Source organism: Osmia lignaria, chromosome 6 (genome assembly GCF_051020975.1).
Source record: "Osmia lignaria lignaria isolate PbOS001 chromosome 6, iyOsmLign1, whole genome shotgun sequence".
Classification (NCBI taxonomy): Eukaryota; Metazoa; Arthropoda; class Insecta; order Hymenoptera; family Megachilidae; genus Osmia; species Osmia lignaria.
Window position 1 is genome coordinate 9491623 of NC_135037.1, and position 12000 is coordinate 9503622.

The 12000-nt window shown below is 45.0% G+C and overlaps 1 protein-coding gene and 1 long non-coding RNA gene across 5 annotated transcripts in view; one reads left to right on the top strand and one right to left on the bottom strand.

Annotated features, from left to right (window-relative positions):
• Nucleotides 1-12000, bottom strand: part of LOC117607810 (uncharacterized) — a 112601-nt gene that overhangs the window by 37238 nt on the left and 63363 nt on the right. The window contains exon 2 of the long non-coding RNA XR_004582244.2: nt 526-591. This is a non-coding gene — a long non-coding RNA (uncharacterized LOC117607810). The remainder of the gene's footprint in view (nt 1-525; nt 592-12000) is intronic.
• sv (paired box protein shaven) overlaps nt 1-12000 on the top strand; it is a 105358-nt gene that overhangs the window by 26496 nt on the left and 66862 nt on the right. For all 4 annotated transcript variants that reach the window (XM_076688546.1, XM_076688545.1, XM_076688547.1 and 1 more), the window contains exon 3: nt 1762-1791. In XM_076688546.1, coding sequence (XP_076544661.1) covers nt 1762-1791 — 30 coding nt within the window. The remainder of the gene's footprint in view (nt 1-1761; nt 1792-12000) is intronic.

A 12000-nucleotide genomic window follows, 5' to 3' on the forward strand; every position in this document is an offset into this window, starting at 1 on the left:
CTCGTTTTCCCCAAGAAATTCGCAACGACGCTTATTGTATACGGAATTAAGTTGACGCACAGTGCCGAATATCTTTAATTGATCCACAAATAGAGAAACGTATGGTAGGAATCAATTTCTCAAATGGTCGCAGCGTTTCCCTTCGAAGCAATTAGTATCGATACATCGAACGTAACCGTGGTACATCCTTAACGAGGGGACACAACGCTTAATTAGACGAGAGAGAAGAGAAATAGAAGAGTTGCAGAATGGGAGGGACATAAATTGGGTTCCCGTGCTTTGCCGGATTTTTCTCGTTTCTCGATTTTCTCGCGTCGACCACCGTCGCGACAATGTTTTAATTGCCGATCGAGAGGCCGAGATCGGATCGAAGGGAACGCGAGATCGAGCCGCGATTATCTCTAATGGCGCGTGGTTATCTAGTTGCATTAATTTGTAATTAATACCGGCGTGTACGCAGCGATCGTTTATGCGAACCGTACGCCTAATACTCGTTGAAATTATTCTAATGTATGCTTTACTAACCTCGTGAATCCTATGATTTCACCTTCGTTGGACGATAGTCGTTCTCCCATCCTCCGTCTTACTACCCTGAAAAATAAATTTTTTACTATTAGAAACATTCTCTGCTTTCTAAACACTTTAAGCACAACTCTGACGTAGGGAAATTCACATTTTGGAATAATAAAAGCAACGCGTCGTTTCTAAAAATTCCTCCACTCCTACATTATCCCCCCGATTTGTCAATGTCCGCGTTCACATTCAAGCCAGCATAATACGTCGCTAAGTATGGAGACAGTGGCAGCAGGTACGAAGCATTAAATCTTACCCCGGTACATTAATTTCATATGCATCGAAACTGTCCGCCTCTGTGAAGGAACGTGACGATGAATGTAACGTTGTAGAACCTGCCGGTGGAACTTGTCCCCTGAAATTAACAAGTTCATTTCACAACGCGGTTAAAGCATCAAGTCCCTCGAAACGTTCAAAGAAAATCACACTCGTAAGCGTACGTTTAGAATAAAGAAAGGTTCGATTGAAAATTGCATCGTCCGTGAAAGGGTTAATAAAAAGTAGTTTATCAATCTTTGGCACCCTACCAAAGAATTAAAAGAGTTAGCACGAGAGTCGAACGACGATACGAGCGATCCTATACCCCTCTGTAACCCGCAATCTTTCTAACAATAAAAAGAAGAAAGGTCCATCGTGGCGTGGAATTCTTTTCCTTTGGTCGGGCTGGCTGGATCGCTGATGGGGATTCGCATCGTGGCAACCCCGTAACAGAGTGACTGGCAGCACGTAATATTTCGCGATGCCCGTCTCTGTGTTCGTATTTAGCAAGGAAACGTTCACGGGGTGAGATAGCGGCCGGTTATTTATAGGGTTAAATAAAGGAACACAGCGCGATGCCGCGATACCAGCCACCAGTACAAATAGCTTGCACTCCGCCACTAGAGCCTGCTATCGTTTTCTCCTTGCAAGTCGTCATGATCTGCAACCTGCAACGTTAGAAGCTACTCCTTCCATTTTTATTTATTTATTTATTTTTTTTTTCATCGGGGACAAGCTTGCGTCTAGACGCGTTCGAAGGTGTATCGACATCGTTGATCGGACATCACTGTTTAAATATTTTATAAACTAAAGTTTAGATTATCCAACCGTGTATCTATAAATTACATCTGATTAATTACCGATCAGAAAGCTATGTTTTCGATCCAATTCTCGATGAAATAATTAAATTATTTTCTTTCTTTTGAACAGATGACGGAGGCCACGGGATGAACCAGGACGGTGAGTGATAATAAAAGTTCCTTTTAGTACCGTTATCAAAATGTCCCGTTATGATTGATTAGACAAAGAATCGCGCAAGCTTATCAAGCGACTCGTCGACTGGTTTATCGTGGTCGGCGATCGATCGTGAGAAATAAGCAATTATCCTAACACGCTTTCTTATCGATCGCTCTTAAGAGCCTCGAGACGCACAGTTTCCGCGGCGATATCTAATTGGCGAACAACGTGTACGCGTCGTGCGTAGAGTAACGAACTTTAATTTTCAGCCGGTTTGATGAATTATCGCTTCGTCTGGAATCGACGGAAAGCAAGTTCGGTGGCAAGCGTTATTAATCGTAGCCGAGCGATAAAGATTTTTCTTACTCTTGTTCGTCCACCGTCGGAAAGATATATCTTGTCTGATCTGTCGCAAGTATATCGGGACGAGGGATCGATACAAAGTTGCGCTTCAAAACACAATTAATGGAACGAGCGGATAGAGGTTAGTGTTGATAGAAGATGATAACGTTACACTCTGATAAACCCCTCGCTGCTTTTCGTGCGAAGGAGAGATAATTTAATGAGTCCTATTTATAACGAAGTTGCTACGATGTTGTCCGAAGATAAGCAACATCCAGCAAGTTAATAAGAGAATAAGAATATTGTTTAAAAAAAATGATAACAAGTACGAAATGAAATACTTGTTCTATCACCGTGAAGTTTTCAAACGCAAACGAGAATCTGAAAAAAATTCGCATAGAAAACGCAGCACGCGTTCACGGTCCCATAAATCAAGTTCAGCCAAGCTAACCAGGCGTCTCCAATAAATTAATAACCTGGCGCGGACCTCGGGGTTACGGTTGGCCGGGGGTTGGCCAACACTCTCGCGCATCGTCCGCGTGGGCAAGTGGCGAAAATCAAGATCTCGCGGGTTCTCGTTCACGACGTACGCTTGATTAATACCCAGATGTAATTACTGGCCGGAGGAAGGGTAAAGGCGCGGGGAAGAGGATAGCGGCTGACGCCAGCGTACGTTCGTGGTGATCCTCGTCGAGTAAACGAGAGGGAGAACGGGCAAACGAAGAAACAAGAAGAGTATATCGAAGATGAAGAAGAAGGCGGTTGAAGGTGGAGGCTGTTAAGCTGCCGAGGGAACGAAATCCTGACAGATTTCATCGTGGGCTGACGTAAACAATTTGCGAATGTAAATACCTGTTGAATATTGAGCGCGGTGAGAGAGGCTCGAGGGCCTAACCTCACACCTCACCCGTTTACCCTTTAAACTTGTGATTATCTGCATCACCACCACCACGACCACCCTCTTCCACCTACCGCGGCGAACCACGTGTACACACGTCCAGCCGTCTCTACGTCATCGGCATAAATTATCCGAACACATTGTGCTGCCAGGTTGGCCGACGTGTATCGCGGCCCTATCCGTCTGGCTCGCGCGATTCGCAAGCGCGATCGAGAGCCTCGATAAAACCCGTGAGATCCCTTCTTTGAAACGAAACCCCGAGCTCGATTCCATTCGATTCCATTCGTATCCATTCGATTCCGCTCGAATGTTGTACGAAAACCCACGGTCCGTACCTACTTTATACCTTTTTAATTATTCTTAAGATAAGAAAATGATACGCTTCGAGTTTGTTGATTTATTGTAATCTTGCTGTAAGATTGATTAAAGTGGTTTCTACATTAGGTAGAAATTCTGTACGAAGTTAGTCGAAGTTTCAAGTAGAGTGTGACCAATTAAAGTCTTGATGAAGATAACTGTGAAAATTGAATAAGGGGATCTTGGAAATCAGTTATGAGTTATTTTGACTGAAATATGTAGATTGATTTTACAATGACGGTGATCCAAAAGCTCTCGTGGCGATCAGAACCAGCAGAGCGTCTCATAGACCAGTCTTGGAGTTAGAATTTCATGAAAAAGAAAAGCAAAAAGATCTGATCGATCTATGATCGATCAAAAGATGCTGGACGCTCACCCTTTCACCATGGCACGGCATCTCGATCGTCAGCCGAGGTTTTTCTTCACCGAGGACCCATCGCCCGTTAAGGTTTATCGCCGGTCGTTAATAGTACGCGGACGCGGATTACACGCCGGGCGTATTTGCGCTCGGCTCGCGGTTATGCCAAGCTGGTCCTAATTATAGCGTAACACAACACACAAGAGTAGCGGCGTGCACGGTGCTTACGTAATCCCGCGATAATGCGGCTCCAGGCTGCTGCATAGTTTGCCTGCCGATCCAGGCATTTGCCAGCCGCCATTATCTACTTTCCTAGGATAATGACATCGGCCACGACGATTCGCTCGATGATCGTAAAAAGAAGAAAAATCCCCTATCGACGATACCGCGAGATCCCGCATTCGATTAGATCGCTTGCCCGCCAATGGAACCGGACACAGCAGAGGAATGGACGATAAAGGAGGCGGCGGAAGTCGGTGACATCCACTCTCGCTATCTTATCGTAATATAAAATCCTGGATGAAAAGAAAACAAAGTAATATAAAATTTTCTTATTGCTCTTTTAGAAAGCTTTTCAGCTCCGCTACGATTTTACTCGCGTCTGTTAATTAATAGGTCGTTGTATTATTATTTGACACCTATCTACGATCAGAAATCTAGAACCTCTCCGAAAGTAAGCAAGCACGAACACACGGAGACGCCTGATCTCCTAACGAGAAGCAAGTCATTTCGGGAAGATTGTAATGCGTTGAAGAGTCACTCGTCAAGCTTCGAGTTTCCGCGTGCACGGGGATAATCGTTTGCAATAGCGTTTCGCTGCTGGAACACGACGATCCCTGCCACGCCAACTCGTTCGATGAGTCATTCCGTGGCCCGAGAGATCCTCTGATAACGCGTTATCGGAAAGGTCGTCGGCCAGATCGATGTTATCAGGGTCGAGACGGCTAATCAGCCTAGGTAGAAGGAGATAGAAACGGGGGGAAGAAGCGTTAGAAGAACGTTCGAAGCTTAGCTCGCTTCCTGAATCGTGCAGGGCGGTGGCGCATCGTCTGACAGACGGTAGGTAGGCAAGCCTCGAGCTCGTAGCATCGCAAGAAAATGCTTAATCTCGGTGAAATCAACCATGAACGCATCGCTGGCCTGAGGAAATATCACCTTAACCTGGACCAAGCCCCGTCCAGAACCGTGGCTTTTCACGGTCTTGTTGCCTGACCCGGAATACGCTTGAAATAATCGCCGGCCATTAGTTTCTTCGCGCGATCATCATTTACCGAGACCGCTATCAGCGTCTGGCGGAGTCAATCTTTCATACTGAACGTCTTCCTCCGATGCAACGATATTTTCGAGGCATCGTGCATTTGTATTTATTACCGATCCCTACCCAATGGTGTACTTCAAAATTAATTACAATTGTTACTTTTCTCTTTTATCTCCGACACGAGCGACAATATTTAAGCTACCAGGAGAAGGCCATAATTCTCGATGTTGGGAGCGTTTCTGTGATTCGACAAAGTAATACGGCCGGTTCAACGAGCTCGCTAATCAACGAAACTGTTTCTCCGCGCGGCTATCTGATGCACACAAGTGTACATACCTGTACTCGATGGTAGTCGCGTGCTCGCCTGTCTGCGTGTACACATAGGTACGCGTCCAGTCGCGCGTAAGTGGTACGTACCACGCCCGCGCACGCGAGAACCCGCTTGGAAACGGGAGGAAAGCGAGAAGGAGCGAGGCTCGCGGTGGACTAGATAGACAGGTACGAGGAGGATGGAAGTATCTCGCGCGCGGAATGATTTGTATTGCTAAATAATCAACGCCAGTTGTCTAGGATACTGGTTTAATGACAGACGCGGCCGCGGCTCGCGTTTAGCAATCCGTGCCTATCTTGCGCTCGAACGACGAGAGCAATCGGTTCAACAGCCGTACCAATTTCGACTGGATTATCGTATAATTTCAGTTCCAGTTTCCATTTTCAAGCGACACGAGATATATGCAACGATGTAATTAGGATTTTCGTTTAAAATAGGACGCAGTTTTGGGGAAAGGGTGGGTCCACCCTGGCCTCTGTCACAATATTTAAGCGGTTCTTACTCGATATTCCAATTTCCAATGTACTCACAACTCTCACAGATTTTCTCTAAAGAGGATCTTCCAACGGAAGAATGTTCCCCCGATGAAATTAGAATGTTTTAAGAACGAAGGAATCCGTAGGCGAAGGAACGGTCGATTTCGCCTCGAATTCCAAGGCGGCTCTTCCCTTTTCCACGAGCAGAGCGCGTCTGGATCGGGCAGATAGAATCGGTACAACCGCTACGGTGTACACACGGTCACGTGTATCCGCCGTTCGTTTCATCGCGTGTGCCCGGATGCTTGTGTGCACGGCCAAGGGTGTGGCTCAGCTTTGCAACGGTATCATCGTAGGTGCATACCAGTTATCGAAAACGAATTTCCACAAGATTTCGAGTGTCACGATAGCGTGGCTACCCGATGCTTTTCGCGATGATCTTAGACTTCTGTCTTCACCGCGAAACTGTACCTGACGCGTTGTTACTTGGGAATTTATTGTTTCGATAGAGGGAAAATGTTTTCGACAAAGAGGCTTCTCGAAACGCGCAATTTTCCTCCCACGCGCGCAGTCCCATTTAATTGGAAGCCCAGCGGCTAGCAAACACACAATACAGTACCTGTTTTTCTGCCAATGCAAACGTCGCCACGTAATGCTCGAGTAGCACGCGGAGATACTTGCGCAAACGACAGTCGGAGGAAGTGCAGTTGCAACAACCGAGTCTGTCTGAACAGTGGTTGCGCTTGAAACGTCTTGCCACGGCTACGAGCACCGGAAAAGCAATTAAATCCAAAGGATTTGGATCGTCCGTGACGTCTCGACGATGATACTTAAGAATACAGCGATATAGAATTTTTCTAGTTATATGAAAATCAAGAATCTTCGATACATTCTTGAATTAATACCTCTCGTTTCATTTGAATGTCAAGCAACCAGTTTGAGATAGAACATCGGAAAGGAATGTTCGTAAGGTACATCTGCTCGTTTGCAACGGTTCGAGTTTGGCGTAAGATTTAATTGTTCGATCGAACGATTCAGATGTTACCGAGACATTCCCGAGATCCGACGTCTTCCTGATGCATAACCATTATTTATATAGCGAGGGAATCCGAACGATCCCCCTGCACTGGTTGCTCGAATAGTTTATCTCGTAAAATTGGAACGCGACCGGTCGACGCGAAGAATTTCAATAAGTACGACAGGACGGGGCGAGAGATCGATCGCGGATTCCGGAACGACTAATAATACAGATCTCAGCCGGTCGTTGGAGAAAGTAGCCGACGAGTCTGGAAGAAGCTGCTCGTCTATGTTCCACAGACCGTTTCAGAAGTCGTATTATCCGTTTTAACGAGCACGATCCTTCTGCCAGAGATCGTACACTCTCGGAGAACGTCCTCGTATCGATCATACCGGGATCGATAGGAGAAGCTTCGATCGGATTTCGAAATTTATGAACCTTGTTACGAAGATGGCAGTTGTTATTTTCATCTCTTTCCTTCTTCGCTTTTCTCTGATATCATTTTACCTTGCATCGATAAATAGAGATACTTAGTTTCCAGATTACGATATATTTACATATTCTTTTCATTAATAAACCTCTTGTAACACTTTGAGTACAACGAACTTGCATAAATAATCGTAGCGATCTGGTTTGATAAATACTATTTTTATGATCTCGATAGAAGTGAAAGCTATAAGTGTACTGGTTATAAATTGATACTACTTGAGAGTTAATATAGTATGGTAAATTTAGGGGGTTAAAAGAAGAGGCTACGGTGCATCCCTTTATTGCAGCGATTCAAGAGGGTTCCATTGACTCGTTGGCAGCGAGCATTGGCTATCGGTCCGACTAGCTAGGTATAGTAGTCTGGGGGCGCCAGAGCATGACGCCATTAACGTAATGAGGCCACACGTTGCACCCTCACCAGCACTCGACTATATCAGCCCCGAGTGCTTAGGCTGGCAATCGGCTCCTAGACCTAGACCTCCGTCTGGCTGGCTGGTATCTCGCAATTCTCACCAAAGTATACGTTCTTTGCTCCTTCTATTTCAGTTTCAAGATTAACGCGACGTTTGGAAAGTAGCGTGTATAGGAAATGGATAACGCTGGAATTAGTCATCGAATTTCTTGCAATTTAATGCAATGACACAGATGACACAGAGAGCATTCGCATTAACGAGCACGTGTACGCGCCACGTGAAACAACAGTCCCCCGCTCCAGTTTTCCGCTTCAACTGATTGCGAACTGGTTCTTGACCATCGAACCGTTCGATTAATGCCCGACGCGTTTCTTCCGCACTTGGATCGTTTCGTCCGCGCTCAGATTAACGCACTCGATCGACACGTACGGACGTCGCGACGCGTTCCTCCGGGTACAGTTTTCCCGGAATTTTCCTAAAAATTCGAAAACTCGCGTAAGTGCTCGAGTACGCTTGTTAATTTACAGTGAAGTGGTTAGGAACTGAAGAACTGAATTAATCATCTTTACCACTAACGAGTTTTAAATTAACCGATACAAAAATATTATAATTCATATGGTGATGCGATACACAAGATTACCGCAGCACTATTTCACGTGTATACTCGGCTTAAAACAGTTTACTTGCCATGAACGAAGCTACCAGGTAGACGGCTATAATTTCAGCGACATCATCGTGCCGGAAGTGTGTTTGCACACGTATCGACGCGTAAATTATCCTTGCCAGAAATCATTAGCGCGCTAGAAAATAGGAGGGGGATAGGAGAAAATGATAGGCAGAGAATCCGATAAGTGTCCGAACATCCTAATCGCTCCGATGTGGATCGCATCGCGATCTGAGAGAACCGATCGACTCAACGATCGATCGTATGCAAATTGACGCGATCCACGAGACGATGCGCGAAGCGTGCTGACGCATGGTGGAAAACCAAGATGAAATTGTGATCGCTTTTTTGCTTAAAATTTCAATCAACAACGCAAGTTACAAGTACTTGAGGTCAAGTTTATAGGGTCAAGATAAGACTCGAAGAATTCACGAGGAGATTCTTTGTAACTTGCTCGAAGCGAGCTAGCAACTGTCGAGTCGAGCTGGCAAATAGTTTCAGTAAGGCGAGTGGTGCCAGGGTCAACAAACTGCGTGTACCTGTCAGCTATCATCCGCACGCAACGCAAACGATACGAGGGACTCTTAATTCCAGCCTTCCAGCACCGACTGACACGGATAGGATTCATCGATGCCATCGATTTACGAGAAAGAGAAAAATTGTTCGAGTAAAATTGAGCGAGAAACTCCTGCCGACTTGAAACGACAAGAAAAATTCTCTTCGGGATGAAGAAGGACTCGGAATAGACAAATGATGATGAAACAAATAGCATCTCTTCCTTTCTGCATTACTCTAGCAAAACACACGTTTTCATTTTCTTAAGCAACCGATACTGAAATTCCAACTAGAATAATTATTTATTAATTAAATTCTAACACAAAAATTGCAAAATTTTTCTAGTACCAAAAAATCAAACGCTATCGTTATAATGATTAAAAAAAAAAAAAAAGAAAAGAGAGTTAGACGAAGAAGATTGAGAGTATCGCGAGGAAGAGCGATCTCGATCGCGGCGGCGCGCCGGAAGCGGGAATCTCAGGGCTGTTCTCGGGTCAACCGGGTCGGCCGGCCTGCTCGTAACAAATCAGCGACAGAATCAAAAGTACTCTTGCTGTCTCGCGGTCGAATTACGGTAAATTAGCGGGAGTAAAGAGGCAACGGTGAGCAGCAGGTACCTACATCGAAGAGCAGTCGCACGAACGTACGAACGGACGGACGGATGGACGGGCGGGGGCAAACATAAATTAAGATGGGGGACTGATTATGAGTGGAGGGCAGGCTATCATTAGCCGAGCCATCGTGACCGGTCGACCCTGCAGCCGTGGCTGCTGAACACACCGCTCTCTCGGACCACGATGTTCGCAATCCGCTTGCCTCGTGCCCCGATAATGCCGGGGTGGGAACTGCAAATTATTAATCTCTCTTCCTTGCATTACATAGTTCAGCGAATATGAAACGAGTATCAGCGGCAGACGCGAAAGCATCGTTCCTGAAGGAGCCACCTTGGTAAACGGGGACGATCGCATTATTTTTTTTTTTATTTTTATTTTCAAAGGAATTATGACACCTGCTTAACCTTCACATTTTTTATAATTAATTAATATATGCTTGTGCCTCTTGTTAACCCAAGATCGGTAGAAAATTTGTGTCGTGACGAAAGATCGATCGATTTGCAGAATCCGTGAAGTCTAAAAGCGGGTCCAAGAAAGGATTGTGCAGCAGGTGCGAGAACGCCCACGGGACGAGGTCGCGACGAGGACGATCGTGTAAAGGAATCGGTGTGTTTCGATCGGCGTTGCAAGCTCGGTCAAGGAGAAAGTGCAGCAACGCGATCGTTGCACGGCTTTTTCCTCGCCAATGACCGAGCCGATCGACTGGACTTCCCTGAACGATCAAGTCCGCGATAATATCCGCCAGCCCACGCAATTTCTAACGTTTCGCGAGGATCAATGCTCCTTTTTTCGTCGCCACTGACCGAGCAACAGCTCCTCGACCGATTAAGTAGGTCGTTGTTTCCCTCCTCCTCGTAATTTCCGGTGAAACCCAATTACCGATACTTTGCACTTGATCTATGCGCGACCTCCATTGACTTCGAAGATAAGTGGAGAACCTGCTCCATTTGGAATACGGAAGTTAAAGGAGAGGGGAAAAAAGGAGGAAAGATTGATAGATAAATTGGCAAGGACGAGTTTCCGAAGAGTTTTCTGATCTGAAACGCGGAACTCATTCTTGATATCGTTTAAATAATGTCAATCCCTGATTCAAGTTCGATACGAATCCTTATTCGGCACGCGGGCTACCGTGGATAACTGTACTACACGCGCTTATCTTCGAGTATTACACGTTTTATCTGTCCATTTAATAGGTTTAACGATTCGAAAAGAGTTCGAATTTCTCTTAACCGAGATAATTTAAGCCGTAAATAAAAATTTATTCAACAACGTTTGGTCCAAGTTCTATTTTCTGAGTTAGAAATCAAACGAACAGTCATGTTCGAGTGAAACTAAAGGAATCGCGATGCGATCTTTAATTGTTCTCGCTGGCAAATATCACAAAATAAATCAGTGAAGCTCATACGATGAGGCTGGATACGTCAGCAGTTGACAGGGGACCTATGGTGAACGACATGGTGAAATGTTACCGTCGTAGAATCTACCAGCGTAGAACTACTTTGCGGAACGACTCGGGTGGACTTCGTTTCGCAATAATTTACCACTTTCCACGTGTGTGAGCCTCGTAAAAATTGCGAGCACGCGTGATCTGTCGATTGCTATCTAAGGATTGATCGATCCGTCTGAGATGTCCAAATGTCAATTCAAACGTTTTGAAATTTTCAACTCGACAATTTTTTCCTATCCGTATGGAAAATTGAATTTTTGAGTGGTGAATTATAGAGACAGTGTTATGTAATATTAAGGGTAATGTCAATGATGGATGGAGAGAACATACGGCATCTTCTACTCTACGATTGAAGTACTTTCATGTTTTATTAGTTTCTACTTGTTCTTCCAATATTAACCGTTTGCCAAGTTAAAGAACGTTTACCCGAAGTATCGACCATCAATATCTTTGACATGGTAATCATAGATTCCATTCGAAGAGTAAGCATAATCCGAGTGGAAGGACAGCGTTATTTCAGTAATTGATTCTCGTGCAACCAATACCTACACGAATTAATCGACGTATTTACCGTACTTCGTATAAATAGCTACTTCATTTGATCCTGTCGTCGATTTACAAGCATTTTCACGTTCCACTAACTCTTTTGACGAGCTGAAACCGTAATCAGCCTCGTCGAATCGTCTAAGTTATCATTGTAAATCATTTGCACCCCGTTTTACGCGAATCACTTATTTTTCATCGCTTCAAGGTTACTTTCGCTGATTTTATAACTGAAACGCGAACAGTAGGAACACGAGGAGGAGCTATAAATTTCTTGGTGAATGATTTGCCTCCAATAATCGGACACCGTGAGTCTTGTTTGAACAGGAGACCTACACCTCGAGGAAATCTCGAGGATCGTGAAGCCGAGGGAAAAAGGACTAATGTGTTTTACGAGAGTGATAAAATTTATCGAGATTCGATGACGACTTTGGCCGCGGTATCGTTTT